Raw genomic sequence first — 20,815 nt, 5'->3', positions numbered from 1 at the left:
AATGTACGGAGAAGAACATTGTACTAGAATCAAGATGAGTCCACGCACACTGATGCCATCAGCTAGCTGTGTAATCTTGGCATGTTTCTTGATCAAATCGGGCCTTTTTTTTTTTTTTTACATCTGAAGAATAAGAGATTTGAAGATAGTAATTGCTAAATATCTTTAAAGATATTAGCTAGGAATTTAATAAGTTCTTCCACACTGTTTACAACGGACTCAAGTTACACTGCTACGTTAATTCATCTTCTTCCACCCACCTGTCCCTCTCTTCCTCCTTTCCTTTCTTAGGATGTTCCAACAAAACTGGTGGCAAAAGCTGTTCCCTTGCCGATGACTGTCCGTGGACACTGGTTTTTGAGCCCAAGAACTGAGTACACAGTAGCAGTGCAGACTGCCTCAAAACAAGTTGATGGTGATTATGTTGTGTCTGAATGGAGTGAAATTATAGAATTCTGCACAGCAGGTAAGAGAACTGGGTACAAATATTGGGGGGGAGGGGGCTTATTTAATAGTTTCTGGAAAACTAATTATAGAAAATATATTTTTGTAATTATTAAGTGGTCTTTATTACACTGGTCATTTTTACATTGCCAGTAGCACTGTGTGACAGAAAAAACTGATTAGAGAGAGTGGAGGTTCTCAGCAAAACCTGGGTAATGGCATTAAATTACTTCTGTGCTCCATGCACAGTTTGATTTTTCAAAGTAAAGGCTTTACAAATAAAAATTGATGCAGTATGAAAATATATTCAGCATATTTTGAGATTCATTTTGAGAGGGAGAGAGATCTTTTTCCTTCCTTTTTTTTCATTTATTTTCACAGTCTTGAAAGAAGGAAGCCAGAAACATCATTCTCTAATTTAAGGAAATGAAGGCAGATCACAATGACTTTACTTAACAGAAATGTTATTGGATTTTTCACTTTCTCACTTTTTCACTTTCTCTCTCTAAACTCATGTCAGTGTGTGTGTGTGTCTTTGCTTCATGAAAGTACCTCATAGCCATTTGGCATTGGGGTGTCTAATGTAGACAGCCCATCCCTCTTGCTCTTAACTGTACCTTAATAGCCCACTGGGTTGAAAAGGTTACCATAACCATTCAGATTGTGTTTTTATATAGTTGTTTATTCATTCAGTCAAGAAACAAATATTTATTGAGCACTGAAATAGATGGTGAAGGGACACAAAGACATAGAACTACCTGAACACATCAGCCATCCATTCTTTCTGTCTCTTAGAATAGGGCTTTGTTTCCTCTTTGTCTAGGTGATTGTTTCCTCTATGAAACTGTAGAAAGAGGCTAAATGTTTGTTTCCACACAAAGGAGCTTGTAGAAAAAGTCTTAGACACTTGTCTCACCTATTGCAGGTTGCTTAGCAACTTCCCCAGCTGAGGCATCCTTCAGATAAATCAGCTATTTTTTCCCCATAGCCTCACAGTAGATTTATTTCAGACTCAGGATGTGCTTAGCTACTGCTTTATCTCAATATCTTCTTTTTTTCTTAATTTCAAACTCAGTATAAAATTTCCCATGTGGATATGTAGAATGGAAGTTTTAATGCTTAATTATTGTGATTTTATCTTCAACCTTTTTTGTTTGTTCTGTGAGGAAGCTGCTAAGTATCTCAGTGTATGAGAGCAAACCAAATAGTATCCCTCTGCTACTGTATTTCTTCCTAAGATGTCATAGATTGTAAGATCCACCACTTTATGTATTGCTAAGAAAAAATTAAACTGCCAATTAAACTGTGAAACAGTGTTTTCTTATCACATATATTAGGCTCATGTCAGAGATGCTGAAATGTGGGGAAAATATATTTTAGAATAGATGTGGTATACATCATAGTCCAGTAGTCAGTAATTAAATTGCTAAAGATTTCAACATTGTATTACTAGTGTGTAAAGAATTCTCATTTTACCTGTATTTTATGTGTCACATTAGAGCTACTATATCCCCTCAACTTTTCTCCTGAATTAAAATTCCTCCTTGGAATCCACCTCATGCTTACAATTTTTACACATCTTTCCATTTGCCCTTATTGCATCCTACCAGGGATGTAGACATGGTTAAAGACACAGTATCTTTTGACATTGTTTTAATCCATGCTATTTTCCATAGGATTGTACCAAACAGCATCGTAGTATTCATTTTTGAAGAAGCTATAATGTACCTCCTAAAACCCCATTTGACATTAGGGAAAAGTGAGATAATATTTCTTCCTTAACTTAGGGAAGACTTTTGGTATTTTCAGTTCAGAAATACCTGTCTAGATACTCTATTCTATAATCTATATAACTACATGAGTACATGTTTTATTTCTATGTATATAAAGAAAGACCTTTAGTTTTCTTTCTTTCCTTCAGAGTGATTGATCTGTTGCTCTTTTATTCAAGTATATCCCCTAATTATTCTAAGGAAGTTTTAGGGGTAAATAATAAGGAAAATGCCAGCTTATTTTAAATGTGCCACAATATTTTTCTATAAATCATTTTGTTTCCATGAGTAAAATCTAAGAATTTTTTTTCAAAGCTTGTTGTTTCAGTTTATTAAAATAATTCAGAGGCTGTTTCACCTAAGCTTTATCAATCACCTTTACTCTGTAAATCTTAGAAAGCTATCTTATATATTGTCTTTTAACCTAGACATCTAATTCACTCAAAATTTGCTGAGCATATATGGTATGCTATGCACTGTGCAAAGTACTGGAAATAAAACAGAATGCCACTGACCAATCTAGTTTGATCAGTGACACAAATAAAACCCCATAAGAAGTCACAGTTGTCTATATATTACCTCTTCCCTTAGACTGAATTCTTTGAGGAAGAGGAATTTTTTATCTTTCCAGTTGATCATTCATTTAATCTTACACAGTGCCTTGTATATCACATGTCCTAATCTAAACAAGTGTTCGTTGAGCCAGTGGCGCAGTGAGCATGCAAACTATGCTGCCATGAGTAGTTCAACTAGGTTGCTTTCATTTGGAAAGTCTTGAAATCTTTATAGACCGAAATTTTTGCTTAGATTCTAGAACAGGAGTTTGGCAACAATCCTCAGTTTTCAAAACAAAAAGCTGGGGAAGAGATCAGCTTTATATTTTCACAAGCTCTTGTGTACTCAAAAACTACCAACTAGTCTCCAGAGACCTAGTCTCTAAGTTACTAGCTTTATGGACATGTGGCAAATCATTAAACTGTGGCAAGTCTCAATCTCTGCATCAATAAAGTGGTTATATTTAATCTGTCTTCCCAGCCTCATAGATTTAGGGAGTAAATTAGATGGCCATTATTATTATTACTCCTTTAAATTCTATTTGCTACTGCTTTCAGGTTATAATCTTCTTTTATTTGATTCAGCAGCTGATGGAAAAAAGGCTAGTGTGGTGCTGATTGACATTACTGAATCCGTGTTCCTTATTTAACACTTTGGTTTCAGGATCTTTAATTTCAGTGAGTGAAAAAAATGCAAGGGTATTCTTAAAATCAACCATAAACAAAAATATTTTTGTAGAAAAAATGTGCCACAAAGACAGTGAATGTTTTCTTTTTAAGTGCAGTTTCTTATTCACTAAGATGAGCTTCCCAAAAGAGAATCTGAATAATCTACAAATTATTAAGCATGTAGTCAATACTTTTGATAGTGTATTTTTAATAACAAACTTTTTGTTATTTTCAGACTATTCAAAAGTTCATCTAACACAACTGTTGGAGAAGGCCGAAGTGATTGCAGGACGGATGCTCAAATTTTCTGTTTTTTATCGTAACCAGCACAAAGAATATTTTGACTACATTCGGTAAGAATCGAAAAAGATACATAATGATTTGCTTTACTAAGTGCCATTCCAAATTCTAGGCTCAGGTTTCTCTTGAGTCTGCTTCTGTTAAATAGGAATTTTAGTTTACTTCTCAAAATATTTAATTATACTGACTTTTATTTCCTAGAATAATTAAGTAAAAGAAGAAAATCAGATCATGGGATTTTTTTTTTTCCACTTCACTTAGATTCTTTTCTGTGATCACTTGTAATACCAACTCCTATCTGTTTGGGTGGAAGACCTTAAGCCACCAAGATTAAGGTTGATGAGCATGTCACGGACTCCTCTGATTCCCAGTAACTCAGTACCTTCTGTCTCATACCAACTAATGAATTTTCTCCTGAAAATGAGAGAATAAAAGGGTGACTGTTTCATGAGATATGGTGAATTAGGCGGGATTGTCAGGCTTCTGCCAACGTAGAAATCTCCCAGCTATTATACTGTGTTAATTATTCATGAGGGAAATCTTATTTACTTTGAATTCTAGTGTTCAATAGTATTTTTAGGTTATCCTGTGTTTGTGCCTGAAAAGTTTCCCAGAATTCAAAAGAATTCCATGTCACAAGTAGTTTTAATACTTACAGCCCTTTCATATTTGTAGAAGAGAATTTCAAGAGAGTACATGGGTAGATGTGTGTTTTTAAGAAGCCTTTGACAGTGCTGTACAGGTTCTAAAACTCCTACACAGTAATCCCTATAATTTGTCATTTTAAAAGCCTTGTTCTCACTTTTTAAACTCTTGATGGGCTTGTATCTGAAAAAAATTTAGGAAGTTTTGTTGTTTTGTTTCATAACTCTCTAGTTTTTCTTAAAGCAAGGTGATGGTTCCAAATCTAAACAAGCTCCAAGCTGTGGAAAATGCAAAGGGAACCAGAGGGAGGTGAAGTTAGGCATGGTGTTTGTCAAAATAAGTGCTTTGCAATATCATATATTTTGATCATGAAAACAATTCCTGCCTTATGTTTGAGTAGCCCATAAATACAGAGTTTATTCTATAATTCTCTTTCTGGTAAATTATTTACCCTTGAGTCTATATAATTCATGGAAAATGCTGTTCACATAATTTAGAGAATATAAACTGAGAGAGAATACAAAGTATTATACTTGTCAGTTGTTGTATGGGAATAATCACGTATGACTTAACAAGAAAGGCATTTCTTTATATTTGTTAAGCATAAAATTAGAAATAAAAAAAGATCCACTGTTGCTATTTTCTTTCCAAATAAATACAGCAATGGAATAAAATACACCTTTGGTACTAGGCTTAGCCCTGGAAGGCTGCCAGTGTCAATCTTAGGTGGCCACTGGAGGTCACTGTTTCTCTGACTTTTCTCTGTCCTTTGGCCTGTTTTCAGGTCATTAGATAACTCTAGAATTTGCTCCATCTGTTATCAAAAGTTCTTCCAAGAAGAAAAAAGATAAAGACAGAGAAAGTATGGAAAATGGAAAGAAAATTGTTGTATATATTGTATGATTGATTCCAATATACTAGTATAAAAGGTGTATTTACTAACAGGGAAATTTACCTTTGTTGGACTTTCCATGATAGTCGTAAAATCCATGTAAGTTAAATTTGGTACATTTTATATACATATACTTCAGTATTTACACGTAAAATATATTTGCCAAGGCATGAGTACAGTTTTTCAACACTGCTTTTTTAAAAAGTTGTATTAACTGAAACCACATTAGCATCAATGGATCTTGATTTTCTTTTTATGTAAGGCATTCTAATCAGGGCACACTTTATCAGAATTCATTTAAAATGTCATCTTGTTATTCACAGTGTTTGACTAGAAAGGAACCTTTCACTTACCTGACACACTTTCCAAATCATTATGAATTATGAAAAATCCCCAGATAAATTCTGCATCAGTCCACATGGAATGAACTCATTTTGATCTCTCCTAGAAATGAATACCTATATGAGGACTGCTTTATCTTACCCCTGATCAAAATACCACTTGTGCTCTTCCTTCTTCAAGTTCCCTAGGCAGCTTACTTGTCCTTAAAATACCTTTCTATATCTTAAAGGTTTCCCTCCAGGGATCCACTGATATGGGTAGACATGTGTAGGATTTCTATTAGTGTTCGGCGGTAGACTGTATATTCTGAGCTGATGTCTGCCACCGATAGATAGTAAGACATTTCTCCTAGCCTAAGTTCCTGTTTATCTGTTTTCTGCTGTTACTACGTCATATAATTGCACTTGTAGATTTATGCAGAATACATGCCATATTAATAATTGGGTTTTGTTCATGAGAATGTAATGGGGTAAGAATTCTTGATTCAGGACAAGATAGAGTAGACTTATTTCTCCCTGTTCATCCTACTACATACAATTAAAAACCAGGCGTGTCATATATATAAAGCAAACATTAGAGTCAGAAAGGTGGAAAGAAGGTCAACCAGTTAGGGACCTTGGGACCCGAAGGACAACACAGTGATGGATTTTCTCTTTAGCTCTCGTTCTGGACTAGATGCTAGTCCTCAGCTCACATCAGTGGGCACAGACAAAAAAATATCTGCCCCAAAAGTCTTCTGTGTTTACCCAAATGAATCAGAAAGGGATGTCCTTGAAGGCAAACTTTGTAGACGATAACTGCCTTTACTCCAGCTAAACACCAATGGAAAAAGTATTTTTTTCCACACCACCAGCCACAGCCAGGTAGGGTACTTAGACTTGCATCTTCCAACTGTTAGGAACCACCCTCTGCTCCTCCTCTACCCCTTGTTGCAGTGGCATCAGAGAAGGCTAATGGGGAGCTGATGTTTACAACCCACACCAGTGGCAACAAGATGCCTGTCACCCTTCCCACTGGGCTGGTGTCAGAGGAGGCCCAGTGGAAACCAGGACTTTTCATCATAGCCAAGGGATGATAGTAAGGTTAGCCCCTGCAGCACCAGTGAAGGCCACATAGGAAGCAGTAATATCGTCTTTCTCTTTCAGACTTTCTTCACTTAGTATGGTAATCTCTAGGTCCATCGATGTTGCTGTAAATGGCATTCTTTCTTTTTTAAGACTGAGTAGTATTTATCTGTCAGTGTACATTTAGGTTGCTTCTATCTCTGGACTGTTGTGAATAGTGCTACTGTAAACACTGGGGAGCATGAATCTTTTTGAATTTTCATCTTTTCCAAAGATATGCCTAGGAATGGAATTGCTGGATCATATGGTAACTCTCTTTTTAGATTTTTAAGGAAACTCCCTACTGTTTTCCACAGTGGCTGCACCAATTTACAGTCACATCAACTGTGTGGGAGGGTACCCTTTTCTCCACATCATCTCCAGAATTTATTATTTGTAGACATTTTAATGATGGCCGTTCTTAGCAGTGTGAGAGTGGCGCCTCTTTGTAGTTTTGATTTGCATTTCTCTGATAACTAGCAATGTTGAGCATCTTTTTATGTGCCTATTGGCCATATTCTATTTGGAGAAATGTCTGTATAGCTCTTCAGGCCATTTTTTAATTGAGTTGTTTGTTTTTTGTTACTGAGTTATATGCACTGTTTATTTTGTAAATTAACCCCTTGGCAATCACATCATTTGCAAATTATTTTCTCCCAGGCTGTAGGCTGTCTTTTTCATTTTGTTTTTGGTTTCCTGTGCAAAAACTTTTAACCAAGACTAAGTCCCATTTATTTTTTGCTTTTATTTCTATTGCCTTGGGAGACTGACATAAGAAAACATTGGTACAATTTATGTCAGAGAATGCTTTGCCTATGTTCTAGACGTTTTATGGTGTTCTCTTATATTTAAGTTTTTAAGCCATTTTACCTTTATTTTTGTGTATGGTGTGAGGGAGTGTTCTAACTTCATTCTTTTACATGTAGTTGTCCAGCTCTCCCAACACCACTTGCTGAAGAAACTGTTTTCTCCGTTATATACTCTTGCCTCCTCCATCAAAGATTAATTGACTGTAGGTGTATGGGGTCTTCTCCTAGACTCTGTTCTGTCCCATAGATCTACATGTCTATTTTTTGTGCTGTTATCATGATATTTTGCTTACTGTAGCTTTGCAGTATTGTCTGAAGCATAGGAGGGTTATGCCTCTAGGTTAGTTCTTTTTCCTTAGGATTGCCACAGCAATTCTGAATCTTTTATGGCTCCATATAAATTTTAGGATTACTTGCTCTAGTTCTGTGAAAATTTTCATGGGTAATTTTATAGGGGTCATATTAATTTGATAGGGAACCAATTAAATGTAGACCGCTTTGGGTTCAGTTCAGTTGAGTCACTCAGTTGTGTCTGACTCTTTGAGACCCCATGAATCGCAGCACGCCAGGCCTCCCGTTCCATCACCAATTCCCGGAGTTCACTCCGACTCATGTCCATCAAGTCAGTGATGCCATCCAGCCATCTCATCCTCGGTCGTCCCCTTCTCCTCCTGCCCCCAATCCCTCCCAGCATCAGAGTGTTTTCCAATGAGTCAACTCTTCACATGAGGTGGCCAAAGTACTGGAGTTTCAGCTTTAGCATCAGTCCTTCCAAAGAAATCCCAGGGCTGATCTCCTTTAGAATGGACTGGTTGGATTTTGCAGTCCAAGGGACTCTCAAGAGTCTTCTCCAACACCACAGTTCAAAAGCATCAATTATTTGGCACTCAGCCTTCTTTACAGTCCAACTCTCACATCCATACATGACCACTGCAAAAACCATAGCCTTGACTAGACAGACCTTTGTTGGCAAAGTAATGTCTCTGCTTTTGAATATGCTATCTAGGTTGATCATAACTTTTCTTCCAAGGAGTAAGCATCTTTTAATTTCATGGCTGCACTCACCACCTGCAGTGATTTTGGAGCCTCCCCAAAATAAAGTCTGACACTGTTTCTACTGTTTCCCCATCTATTCGCCATGAAGTGATGGGACCAGGTGCCATGATCTTCGTTTTCTGAATGTTGAGCTTTAAGCCAACTTTTTCACTCTCCTCTTTCACCCTCATCAAGAGGCTTTTTAGTTCCTCTTCACTTTCTGCCATAAGGGTGGTGTCATCTGCATATCTGAGGTTATTGATATTTCTCCTGGCAATCTTGATTCCAGCTTCTGCTTCTTCCAGCCCAGCATTTCTCATGCTTTTTTTTTAAAAAATAGATGATATGGGGAGAGAGGTCGGGGGGTGGGGTTTAGGATTGGGAATTCATGTACACCCATGGCGGATTCATGTCAATGTATGGCAAAACCAATACAGTATTGTAAAGTAAAAAATAAATAAATTTTTAAAAAATAGATATTTTCATATTATTAATTCTTATAGTCTAAGATCATGGGCTATCTTCCCATGTCTCTTACTTTCTCTTTCGTTGGTATAACTGAATGGAAGGGACCAAGGAGCAGGAAGAACTGCATGACAGAGGTCCAGCCCAGTGGGAGGTGAGAAGTGTAGAGAAAAGAGCTGAGAATGTGGTAATGGGAGATAACAGCTCTGTTCTAAGCAAAATGCAAGTAAGATGACCTGAGTAGTCAACTGGGCCTGGGTTAAAAAACTGAAGCAAAAAAATAAAACAAGATGCTTTTGTACTCATGTACATGGACAACACTCACTTTAGACCTAAATTCTGGCAGACTTTGAAGAAACATTCAGCATGTTTAGCCAGCGTTGTCCAGTTTTCTCTTCCCCAAATCACTTCTAAAACCCAGTAGGCTTATAGTGGATGTGATTTCAGCCATAACGTTTCTCATTCCACTTTTGTTTTCCTGGTCAGGAAATTTATCATGTTAAAAGACCTCCAAGGTTTGTAGCAGAGCATTCTTACCTTAGGGTCATGGTTGGAATTTAGCTTTTTGTAAGTAATGTCAAAAGATGTATTCTCCTTGATCTGATGGTAGGATGGATGAGCACCCAGGCTCTTAATAGTAGACAGTTGACTTGTAGTCTTATCACCATTCAACTCTATACATTAGTAGCTCTACCACCACTGTACCAAGCAGTGACCATTTATTTTCTCTTGCAGAGAACATCATGGGAATGCTATGCAGCCCTCCGTCAAGGATAACAGTGGCAGCCATGGCTCTCCTATCAGTGGAAAATTAGAAGGCATCTTCTTTAGCTGCAGCACTGAATTCAATACTGGGAAGCCACCCCAGGATTCACCTTATGGAAGATACAGGTTTGAGATTGCAGCAGAAAAACTTTTTAACCCCAATACTAACTTATACTTCGGGGACTTCTACTGTATGTACACTGCTTATCATTATGTGATTCTGGTCATTGCTCCTGTGGGATCACCAGGAGATGAATTTTGTAAGCAGCGCCTTCCTCAACTAAATTCCCAGGATAATAAATTTCTGACGTGCAGAGAAGAAGATGGGATGCTGGTTTACCACCATGCCCAGGATGTCATTTTAGAAGTCATTTACACTGACCCCGTGGATCTTTCTCTAGGCACCGTGGCAGAAATCACTGGTCATCAGCTCATGAGCTTATCTACTGCAAATGCAAAGAAAGATCCCAGCTGCAAAACCTGTAATATTAGTGTTGGACGTTAATGCCCACTTTTCTTATTCTGAGGCCCCCTTTCTTCCCGTAGGAGCCCTGATCCTCTGTTGTCCATTTTCATCACCCAGATGTTTTCCACTGAAGCATGCACATGCCACTGTCACCGAAAGCGAACCATCACGTCTCAGATTTCCGAGCTGTTGTAGTGTTTCCCAGTCCCTACCCTTCCCATGACTTTGAGAGATGAACTGTCCTGAGTTGTTTCTGATACCCTCTTGCCTAGATGCTGCAATGTTTTTATTTTTCCTCTATGCCAAACATAACCAAACTATTATATAAACTGCTTTAGTAAAATACAAAATAATGGCTTATAAATGGTGTTTAAATATGCTCTCATTTTAATCTACTGAACAAATATTGGGATAACTCCAAACCGCATGAAAAAGTGTAATTGCAGCATGAGTTAAATCTTGAAGCCTAGAATTGTCAGCACTTCCAACTTGTTGTTTGACAGTGTTATTTATGTTATTTATATTAGCTAACAGGAAACAACTACTGTGTTTCAACATAATAAATATAATAGAAAAATATTTTATTTGTATTGTTGTATAAAATATTTACAATCTTATAGAATATATAGAGTTACATCTTAATAACAATTGTATACATGTCACGAAACCATTTCCCTTATCAAAGATGTAGTTTGTAAACCTCAAATAGTTGTGTATCTGTCCTGTTACAAGTACATAACTTTAATTAAACAAATTTGTGAAGGATATTATTCTGATTCATAAAGGTTATAAAATATCAGGTAAATATAGGTAACTATAGAGAAAACAGTAAGCCTCTGAAACCATCTGCTTCAGAAATAGTCAATATTAATCCCAACCAAACTATATGAAAATGTGAATTTGTTCACCATTGTGCTTAAACATTACAGAAAAGAGAACTACAAACGTGGCTGGTATGAGAGAGAAAATGTGGACCTTTTACTTATTTTTACAAAAGCAAAATAATAAATGTGGTTTAATACAAAATAACAAAACAATACACACTGAAGTTAATGATGCAAATGAAGTATCCTGGCTTCTTTTCCAAGGTGTTACAGCAAACATTTTCTAAACCTTTCATTTTATACAGAATGAGTAACAACTATAGTTCATGGGAAAATTTTTTGACTTTACAAAGTATAGACCTTGGAACATTAAGAAAAACACATATTCCCAATGGAAAAATAGTTTATATATCTTATAGTAAACAAAAAGATTAGCTATTATAACTATGATCACATTAGATTATATGCTACAGACACATCTATCCAAAATACCTATTTTCAAATTTTAATACAATATTTTATTTTAATATAAACATCTGTCAATTATAAACAAAGATAATTCACAAAGTACATGCTATCAGAATGAACTTTGGTACTCAGAAATGTAAAATTTTAAGGAACAGATAAAATAATGTGCTATTTTTATATAGAAATAAAAAATTAGCAGTGACACATTCTAGTATATTTTAGGGTGCTGAAAGCCTAGCAGACTTAAGGGACAAGGTAGTAGATTTTTTATCACTTAAAAATCTATTAGAAGTTTCAAATAAATTACATTCTTAATGACTGTATCTCTTTCTATGTAAAATGAGTTTCTTTTGTTGTTCTTATTGGGTTAAAAATCATGCTCTTTCCATATGTCAGTATAAGCAGTCTTTGGACATTAAGTAGACTTTCTCTAACCAGTGGTCCATTTAACAGGTGGACACTTTTTATTACTTAGGTTTGATAAAATACATGTTTTCTGAAGTAATTATACTGACTCTGCATTTTCTCCTTGGCATGGAGAAGGCTGAATTTTATTTTCCAATTATATGTTACTTACTGTATTTTCTCCCATTTTAATCCCTTCTATTCATGTATAATTACACTTGCCATCCATTCTTAACAACAGCTAATACTCCCACTAAAGTGCTTCAGTTTTCAGTTGTCATACTACTTAGCAAGAACGGCAGAGGAAAATAAACTTGCCTTATCACAGGTGAAAGTGATCACAAACATTTCCTGAACCTCAAATAGTTTTGGCCACATCTTGCTTGCTGATGAGGACCTCTAATAGTCTCAGTTTGGCTTTTATATGCTTGTATTCATAGTACTCATCTGCCATTGGTATCCGATCTTCCTTTTGTGGACTTCTGCAAAAAAAAAAAAAATTATATATATATAAATGCATTAGATCATTAATGAACCAAGTCATTAAAAATCCTTTTTTAACTCTTGTGAGAAAAGTGCAGGGTAACAATTTCCACTAGATTTTTTCATCAAGTCTTTTTTCCTCTCCCTCTTCCATGTGTTACTAGGTTTCAATGTAATAGTGCTCTGAGAAGTTAAATATTATAAGTGTTTTGCAAATACATTGTCCAGTGCATAGACATATAACACTGGGGAAGAGGAAAGGTCTGCGGGAAATAAAAACCAGAACCCTCAAGATATTTTTTTACCTAGTCTTTCTTCCATCATCCAAGCCTGTGCAGAATATTCAGCCCTTACAGTGATAGTTGTTTAAAATATCAACCTAAAAATACTATGAAAATTACATTAACAGAAATAACTTATAAATCTATGGTAATAGGAGGGAAAAGTTCAGTAGCTACCTTACAAACATGAATTATTTCTAAACTTTCTTGTAATTATAGTACTATCTCTGTTAATGTATAGAAGAGTCACAGAGAAGTTCCTTTCAGAAATCTGAGTCTAAATTGTAGTGGTTCTTTGCACACTGATTCTACTAAGACTAGACTAAGGATCGTGCCCAGTTTGATACATATGCCTCCTAACTGCCAGATGTTCTTGACATTTACTTTGGAGGATAATTGGGTAACATCTGGAGTTAAAATCATCTGCCTTCCCAGAAAAATACATTGCCAGGATATGTTTTCTAAAGGACAAGAGTTAGTTCAGGATCTCCTTAGTTAATAAAGATGGCCAATTGCTTTTAAAATATTTCCACCCATGACTTTGAAATACAAGGACTGGAAAACCCAGATGAAGTCACCACCATTGCTACTGAATATAAACACAGATAACATAAATTCTGTAACATAAGTATAGCTGAAAATGGGTAAAAAGCAAACAGCCTATACCCCTTCTATTTTACCAGTACTGATAAAGTTATATTTCTTTCCAATAAAAGAACAGCTAACAGTACACATAGATTTGTATACTGTTCTGAGTTCTGAACTAGAAATTTCAGGGCAGTATATATAGTGTTAACAACACCAGTAGATAACGATATTCTTTGGGAATCTATAAAGAGTCTTCCCTGAAATCTCTAGTTTAGAACTCAGAACAGTATACTAATCTACAGCCAGAGTTCCTCTTAGACTAACATAATTCCTTTGACTCTATTCTGTATTCTGGGCCAAACTTATCCTAACTGGGTATCTAAATGCCACCTTAATTTGTGTAAATATACCTAAGTGAAGAAACAGTCTAATTTATAGAGAAACACTAATAGTTCATGATGCAATTATCTCTGGTCCGGCACACTCCTCTTTATCTAATAAACAAGAATGCACTGTACTAAGTATTTCCTTAACCACTTTTCTCATTATATAAAATATACATAAGCGTTTAGCACAGGTCCTGGCTCATAATTGTTAAGGTCATACCTAGATAACTATGCTTCTTGCATGATGACTGTTACCAAGAACATTTATAGAACATTAAATTTTTTAATAATCTATTTGCATGGTTATTTTACCTATGGACAGGTAACCCTTCCCAATGAAATGTTTTAGAAAAGCAAGATCTGTATTTTGTAGCCATTCGACTATTTGATTTTACTTGTAATATGGCACCGCTTCTGCCTTTAGTTTAAGTGTATTACCACAAGAGGGCAGATAACCTCAACCAAGTAGTAAGCATATCTGACGTAGGTTTCCCACTCACTGGTGCATTTAAAATATTATACATAGAACGTGGCTAACTTCCCTGGATGTCAGAGGCATGCCAAGTACCATTGCAGACCCATTTGGCAGGACTCATAACACACCAGAAGGTTCTCAAACTCTTTAAATTGCCTGTGTTTGGATAGGTTAAAAAATGTAAAAGTTGTATAGAAATTTTGTAAAGGAAAAAAGAAAACAAATTGTTTTATATTCTGAATTTAACAACTGCATAACATTTCTCATTAGATAGTTACCATCAGCAGAAAGGTAGGTCACTTGGACTTATATAACAGTCAGCTTAGAACAGAGAACTAACATGGGCTGAAAGATCAGATAGATTTATTTAAGGTTTAGATAAATTCAATAGTTATAATGGGATTTATTATGCAAAGTTAGGGAATTTAGGTAGCTCATCTTTTATTTCTTTAAAGATTCATGTCTTATACTTGATAGCTACAGCCTTCTATGAAACATACCCCAATAATGATACTACCCAAATGTTGCATTAGACAAACACTAGTTGTAAGTCACTGGAAATTATGTCTTGTATAAAGTCACTGTCACTGCAAAAAACAAACAAACAAAAAATCTGAGCTTACTCCTAACTCTTAGTTCTCTAGGAGTCATTAGCTTAAAAAATATTTCTGCCCACACTTACCTTCCTGTTTGTTTAAAAAACTGCTCCTCAAATTCTCTCAAGGCTTTCCGAAGTCTCTTCTTATCAGCCCTAGTTTCTCGGAGATGGTCAAGAAGTACAGGCCTGTATCAGGTAGAATATATATCTGCCATTATGGAGCTCTGGCATAACTGAGAGAGATGAGCAGAGCTAGCTATTTAGCAAAAAAGCTATTATGATACAGAAGTGTTCTACTTAATAGAGTGCCTTCTGAATAAGGATGACACAGGTAGAGCCTGACCAGAGGGGAACACGTGGCAGGGGGCATCACAGACGATGAAAATAACAGCATCAGGAAATGGAAAGGACGGATGGGAGGCAGGCAGGCTGCATCCATTATAAAAGTGGGGACAGTAAAGGCCACATGAGGGCATGAAGGAGAAAGCACTTCAGATATGATGAGGCACACTCCTCAGTTATCTGGTGACAGACTGAAGAGAGGCTAGAGGGAGAGATTTTAAAAAGAATTCTACTCTTAATCTTGACTATAAGGGGAATGTCAAAACCCTTGGGAATGAAACAAAGACCCCAAGAAAGCTCTAATTATGTTGCAGAGTCTACTTACTTCTTTCTAAGAGAGAAAAGTCAACTGCTTGAGAGCAGGAGGCTTTACCTGGGGAGCTTGTGTCTGGTTTCAGAAACTCTGTAAACTCCCTGAAATCATATATGGGCATTTTCTATCAAGAAAACGATTCCACTGCTTTCCAAAGAGCCCTACACACTCCCTCCCCACCACCCCCCCAAAAAAGTACAGTTGCTTTAGAAGAGCCCACCAGCCAGTCAGCCAACCAAGAAAGAGAAGAAAGGGAGGGAAGAAAGAGAGAAGAAGTCAGGGAGGGAGGGAAAGAGGAAAAAATGGAAGAAGAGGGAAGACTGATGTTCTGCTTCCAAACAGGTCACTCCTCTCAGCTGAAACTGCGGTGCCAGCTGATAACAAGCACACCAAACGCTCAGCTTACAGCTTAGTCCTTGGTCTTGTCTCAGGTATTTGTGGGGATTCCATCCCTTTCTCGGGGCATATATACTCACCACACTGTTACATGTGTTAAAAAAAAAAAAAACTCATAATCTGGCCTATAATATACAAATGAAAGAAGGCCAAATGATCAGAGGAGGGGCAGCTACTGAATAATAATAATAATGACACTAATGAAAATCCAAATGGCTCCTGACTGAGGAGCCATTAGAAGAAAAAGGTCAGCTCATTTACTTAAGTCCCAGTCCGGCAAAACCATTTTATCTAAATAGAATAGACTAGAATAAAGGTCCTGACAACTTCTGACCCAACACAGAATCCCAGTTCCTTTTGTTTGAGCATCATCAAAGGCCAACACTGCCAGGCATTAGACCGGCACCAGACCTGCTGAAATGATGTGCAGGGGTAGAAAATGGAACATCAGTGCTTTGGGCATCTTTAGGGCCATGCTGGGCTTCCCTGGTGGCTCAGACTAGACAAAGAATCTGCCTGCAGTGCAGGAGAGCTGGGTTCAAGCCTGGGTCAGGAAGATCCCCTGGAGGAGGGCATGGCAACCCACTCCAATTCCGTGGACAGAGGAGACTGGCCGGCTACAGTCCATAGGGTGGCAAAGAGTCGGACATGACCGAGCGACTAACACTTTCTTCACTTTAGGACCTTATTAGGAGCCTTGGTTCCTCATGGCTTTGTCTCCTCAATTTCCCTGTTAGGAGGATAACCAGATGTGTTTTCTGGTGAATGGCACTTTTTAGAGAGTGTAATAGCTCTCCTGAGTTGTATACTGTGTGTACATATAAGGTCCCCCAGACCAGAAGGAGTTCAAAGACGACTCCATACTTAGGATTCACACTCACATGGTGGCCTCGTGTAAATTGGACATGGAGAGGGCTGGTGGTTTGACTTCCTTCTTTTCGTCAGGGAGCAGGAGCTTCACGGGCTCAGTCTCTTCAGAGGGTGTGAGGTGATCACCAGCAGGAGGGTGAGATGCTGGATTTGGCAAAGAAGGCTGCTGACTTCCCTGTGGACAGTCTTCATCAGAGTCTTCTTCCTCCTGCTTATCATAAGAAGAGTTCAATAGAGTCACAAAGTGCTAAGGGCCTCTTAGGGAAGCAGAAACAGGAAAAGGGAACCTTAAATAGACACCATGAAAACAGTAGGTGACCCCTGTGCCTACTGAAAACCAAGAGGAATGCTAGCTTGGTTGCATCAGAAGAAACTTAGCAGAAGCTAATTAGCAAATAAAGCACGCATGCTGGCTAACGTGCTTACCAAGCTCAGCTTCTTCTGCCAGTCAAAGAAGGCACAGACAACGGGGATGTGTTCTAGTCTGGAACTGCCTAGTAATCTTCCCTCCACCAGACTTACCAACCCCAGACTCTAATAGAGTTAGCATGGGTGAGCAGAGATGGACCACAGGCCTCTGTGTCATCTTGTCACCCAAATCAGGCCCTGGTCTGGGCTCAGATACAGAGAATACTGAGAAAATGGGTAAATTCAGGGAACCACTTCATGAAGGCCAAAAACAAAATGGAGAGTCTCCATAACCTGTTCTGATAATGCTTGTCACAACCAGAAGATTTTCTTGCAAGGAAATCTGAAAACCATTCCCTGTTTTAAATTATGCTACCGTAACGGGAAAATCTCAACAAGTATGAGTCACGATGTCTCTGTGTTTAGAGCTGTGGAAGTACAAGTGTACTGAAGTATACTTAAATTTGTATCTGTTAATATTTATTTTCTTTTAATACTGACATCTTGAGCAAGTGACTGTTCTAATATTGGTGGTGTGGGATTTGCGGTACTTTTCTAGTTCTGTATTCCCATAAATCATTCTTAATTAAAAGTAGTCTAACCCAATTCAGTATTCATATTTTCTATTGAAATAAATCTGCTTCTATCTTACACAGTGATGGTCAAATGGTAACAAAAACAAACGCAGCATTATTATCAAAGAACACACAAATCAATTTTCTTATTAAAGGAGAAAAATTAACAACACCCAGACTAGAACGGGCTCTGTTTTGTCTAGCTGTGCGGTTGTAAATCAGGTAATGCCAGACTAAACTCCATCATTTGCTCTCCTCACCCAAACAATGAAAGCAAGTGCTAAAACTGGCTTCAGAAATGGAATCGCTACCTAGTCCTATTTCACAGTGGTTCTAATCAACAGGCGCTGTTAAGTACAGCGTGGGAACTGAGGGAGACCTAATTTCTATGCTGTGACACACCTGGCCGTGTGGGCAGGACATCCTGCCAAGAAGGCTTGCTTACCCCTTCCTGGTGCCGCCTCCCTAACAAACATCAGTACAAAGCACAAGGACAGGTTAGTAGTGAAGGCAAGCTTTCCCGACTTACAATTGTTGGAATAAGGGAAGGTGTGGACAAGATTTGCTTGATAATTCTGTATCGGTCATAAAGAGGCTTTATGAGGTTCTTGTCTTGCTTCGTTACCTGGAAAACATGAAATTATTGTTCCTTTCTCAAACAAGAATGAAAATACATCAGTGTTTTTAACAGGCCAAAAAAAAAAAAAAGGTTTGAAGCCTAAAAGTAAGGGATTACAGTACTAAAATGCAACAGTAATCTTCAAAAGGTAGGTCATTGATAAGATACTGTATGAAGCACATGCCAATTTCCTTCCAGGAAAAGCTTCTTAAAGGAGAGGTCCAAGTTGAAAAAGATGTTTTTAGAGCTTACTAGAGGAATCCTCAGTGTTTAAATGGTAAGGTGCCTTTAATTATTTAATTAAAGAATTAATAATTCTTTATTTCTTCATTCTTAAAGAAACTAATGGATGACTGAGGCCTATCAATTTTTCTTCTGGAACATGTATTTTATCTGGACTTTCAAGATTCTACTCACAGACACCAACACTGTCCAGGTCATCGTCACTACATACTTGGATTCTATGCTAGTTTACTGGCTAAATCTGACATAAACTAAATATTTTGGATAAAACAGTAAACCTCTCTGGATTCTCAATTTCCTACCTATACAACAAGGATGTTGGGAGTTTAAAACGTTCCTTCCAGCCAAATAAAGTGTATAACCTCTTGGTCCACCAATCCATTCTGTTACCCTTCTGCCCTTTGACTCATCCCTAAACACTACTTTTCACATGCCTCAGGGTACACACAATTCTAAATAGTTTCCTACTTACCTACTAATCATCTGCCTGACTACCCACCCACCTACCTACCTCTCCACCAGACTCCTCTGCTTACTTTGGTTTTCCTTCCTGATGTGTGTCCTGCGTGACGTTTCCATATGTTCGCTACGCACAGACTCTGTTCCCCTCGGGCCCCGTGGATCTCACTCGGCAGGTGGTGGGAAGGAAACGGTACAAGCAGCACACGGCACGACCCCCCCAGGGTCCTGACTCTGCCCTCCAGAGCCCCCAGGAGAACCCTGGAGGAAGAGAAAGTGGCCCAAACGTGTATGCTTTCAGCCTTCTAGTTATTCTCCATCCCAGCTGAGAACCATTCTGGCCTCTGCTGATCTTTCTTCACAGAGAAAAGGAAGTGAAACATTTCTGTATCTCACTGCCTGGGCCTCACCTGTTGTCTGTGTTGTAGTCTTGTCTGCCCAAATAAATTATATCATGTATTTCTTCAATTTTTCATGGTATACATGTATAGGCTTTCCTACCACCCATCTAATAACCCAGGTTTTTATAGATAGTAAAAGTAGTCTGATTTTTAGCAATCTTCATATAAATTCCACAGGCTATCTGTCCCAAGGCTCTTTTATTTTCAGTAGAAAGAAAGACCACCTCTCTATGTTCAGTTCATTTATTGGTTAAGTAACCCCAAGAACCTTTCATTTTCTAGCCCAATCATTCCTTAAAGGTTTTCTTAGTCATGTTACATTTTTACACATGAAAAATTCACATATTACATGGGATTTTAACAGGTGACAAAGAAAAAAATTTCTTGATTCAGAAAACACTGAAATGGTCTTTTATTCAGTATCTTATTGGGACTTATATTCCATAGAAAGCACTTTGAAAAGGGTGCGTTTAACTGTTATTGGCATCTCTCTATTGCCGTTTAATTTTTGTGATCTTGCTTATTTTTACAACAAAAATATATTGTCTGGATTCTAGAAAAGCCAAATTTAGTCTTAAAAGAGGAAAAGAAAAGAGTGGCCAAAAAGCAAGTTATAATGATGGATGCTGTTACAGAAAGTTTCCTTCCACAGATGCTAGATAAAAGCCAGGGCAGGTATATAATGTATGGAAGTCATGTTTCACACTGCTGATTCTATGATTTACTCTTAGGACCACTACTAAAGTAATTCCCAAAGACAGATGTGAGGGTTCAATGGCCATAAGTACAGGACACTATCAAAACTTTAATGCCATTAGTGCTTATCCTCAAATACATTTGGACAGGACGGCAGGCTGCCTGAAAAGAAGGGTTAGTGGTGAGACATGCCAGGGGCTGTCTTCTACTCAGGGGCCTGTGCAGACTAGCTATCATGAGGCCTGCAAAGTGGATCTTCATGGTGGAAAATGAGTCGAGGTTGGCTCTGCAGGAGAGATACCTCCAATCAAGGGGCGGAGACACATTCAACTGAGCTGTTCCTCATTCCTCAGCCACTTTCTACTGAGATTCAGACCATTTTCTCCTCTGAGCCCAATGGCTCTTTCTGAAATGCATCCTGCTCCCCAACTCTGCATATTAGCGGCTGGCTATGATACGTTAGTAGTATCTAACTTATGTTTTTTATTTAAATGGAGAAAACAAGGATCATGTTGAATAACCTGCAAGAGCCAGAGAGAGATCCAGAGCATGAATGGGTAGTCCGATTGTAAAGATAAATTTAAGGAGATAAACCCTGCAGCTAAATGACCCTTCCTCCCTGCTCCTCCATTTTTATGGCATCAGAAGAAAGGAGGCTTCAAGGATAAGGGAGAGGGCACCATGCACAGAAGGAAATTTGACAAGCTTTGTTGACAACTTGACG

The 20,815-nt window shown here is 37.7% G+C and overlaps 2 protein-coding genes across 7 annotated transcripts in view; one reads left to right on the top strand and one right to left on the bottom strand.

The window, feature by feature from the left end:
- The window catches only part of PHYHIPL (phytanoyl-CoA 2-hydroxylase interacting protein like), a 116,472-nt gene extending 105,446 nt beyond the window's left edge, over positions 1–11,026 (top strand). Inside the window, exons 3-5 of the mRNA XM_005699048.3 lie at positions 292–466; positions 3,675–3,792; positions 9,766–11,026. Of these exons, the coding sequence (XP_005699105.1) occupies positions 292–466; positions 3,675–3,792; positions 9,766–10,300 (828 nt within the window). The 3' untranslated portion in view covers positions 10,301–11,026. The remainder of the gene's footprint in view (positions 1–291; positions 467–3,674; positions 3,793–9,765) is intronic.
- The window catches only part of FAM13C (family with sequence similarity 13 member C), a 144,458-nt gene continuing 134,464 nt past the window's right edge, over positions 10,822–20,815 (bottom strand). For 3 of the 6 annotated variants that reach the window (XM_018042465.1, XM_005699047.3, XM_018042464.1), the window contains 4 exons: positions 18,203–18,298; positions 16,702–16,901; positions 14,854–14,955; positions 11,221–12,440 (listed from right to left, as the gene is read on the bottom strand). In XM_018042465.1, the coding sequence (XP_017897954.1) occupies positions 12,317–12,440; positions 14,854–14,955; positions 16,702–16,901; positions 18,203–18,298 (522 nt within the window). In that variant the 3' untranslated portion in view covers positions 11,221–12,316. Of the gene's footprint in view, positions 12,441–14,853; positions 14,956–16,701; positions 16,902–18,202; positions 18,299–20,815 lie in introns of all 6 variants that reach the window. The other 3 variants (XM_005699046.3, XM_005699043.3, XM_005699044.3) reach the window with 2 other exon arrangements.

Source organism: Capra hircus, chromosome 28, assembly GCF_001704415.2.
Source record: "Capra hircus breed San Clemente chromosome 28, ASM170441v1, whole genome shotgun sequence".
Lineage (NCBI taxonomy): Eukaryota > Metazoa > Chordata > Mammalia > Artiodactyla > Bovidae > Capra > Capra hircus.
Note: the sequence above shows the minus strand (reverse complement) of the source record. Positions and strands in the feature narration are given on the sequence as shown.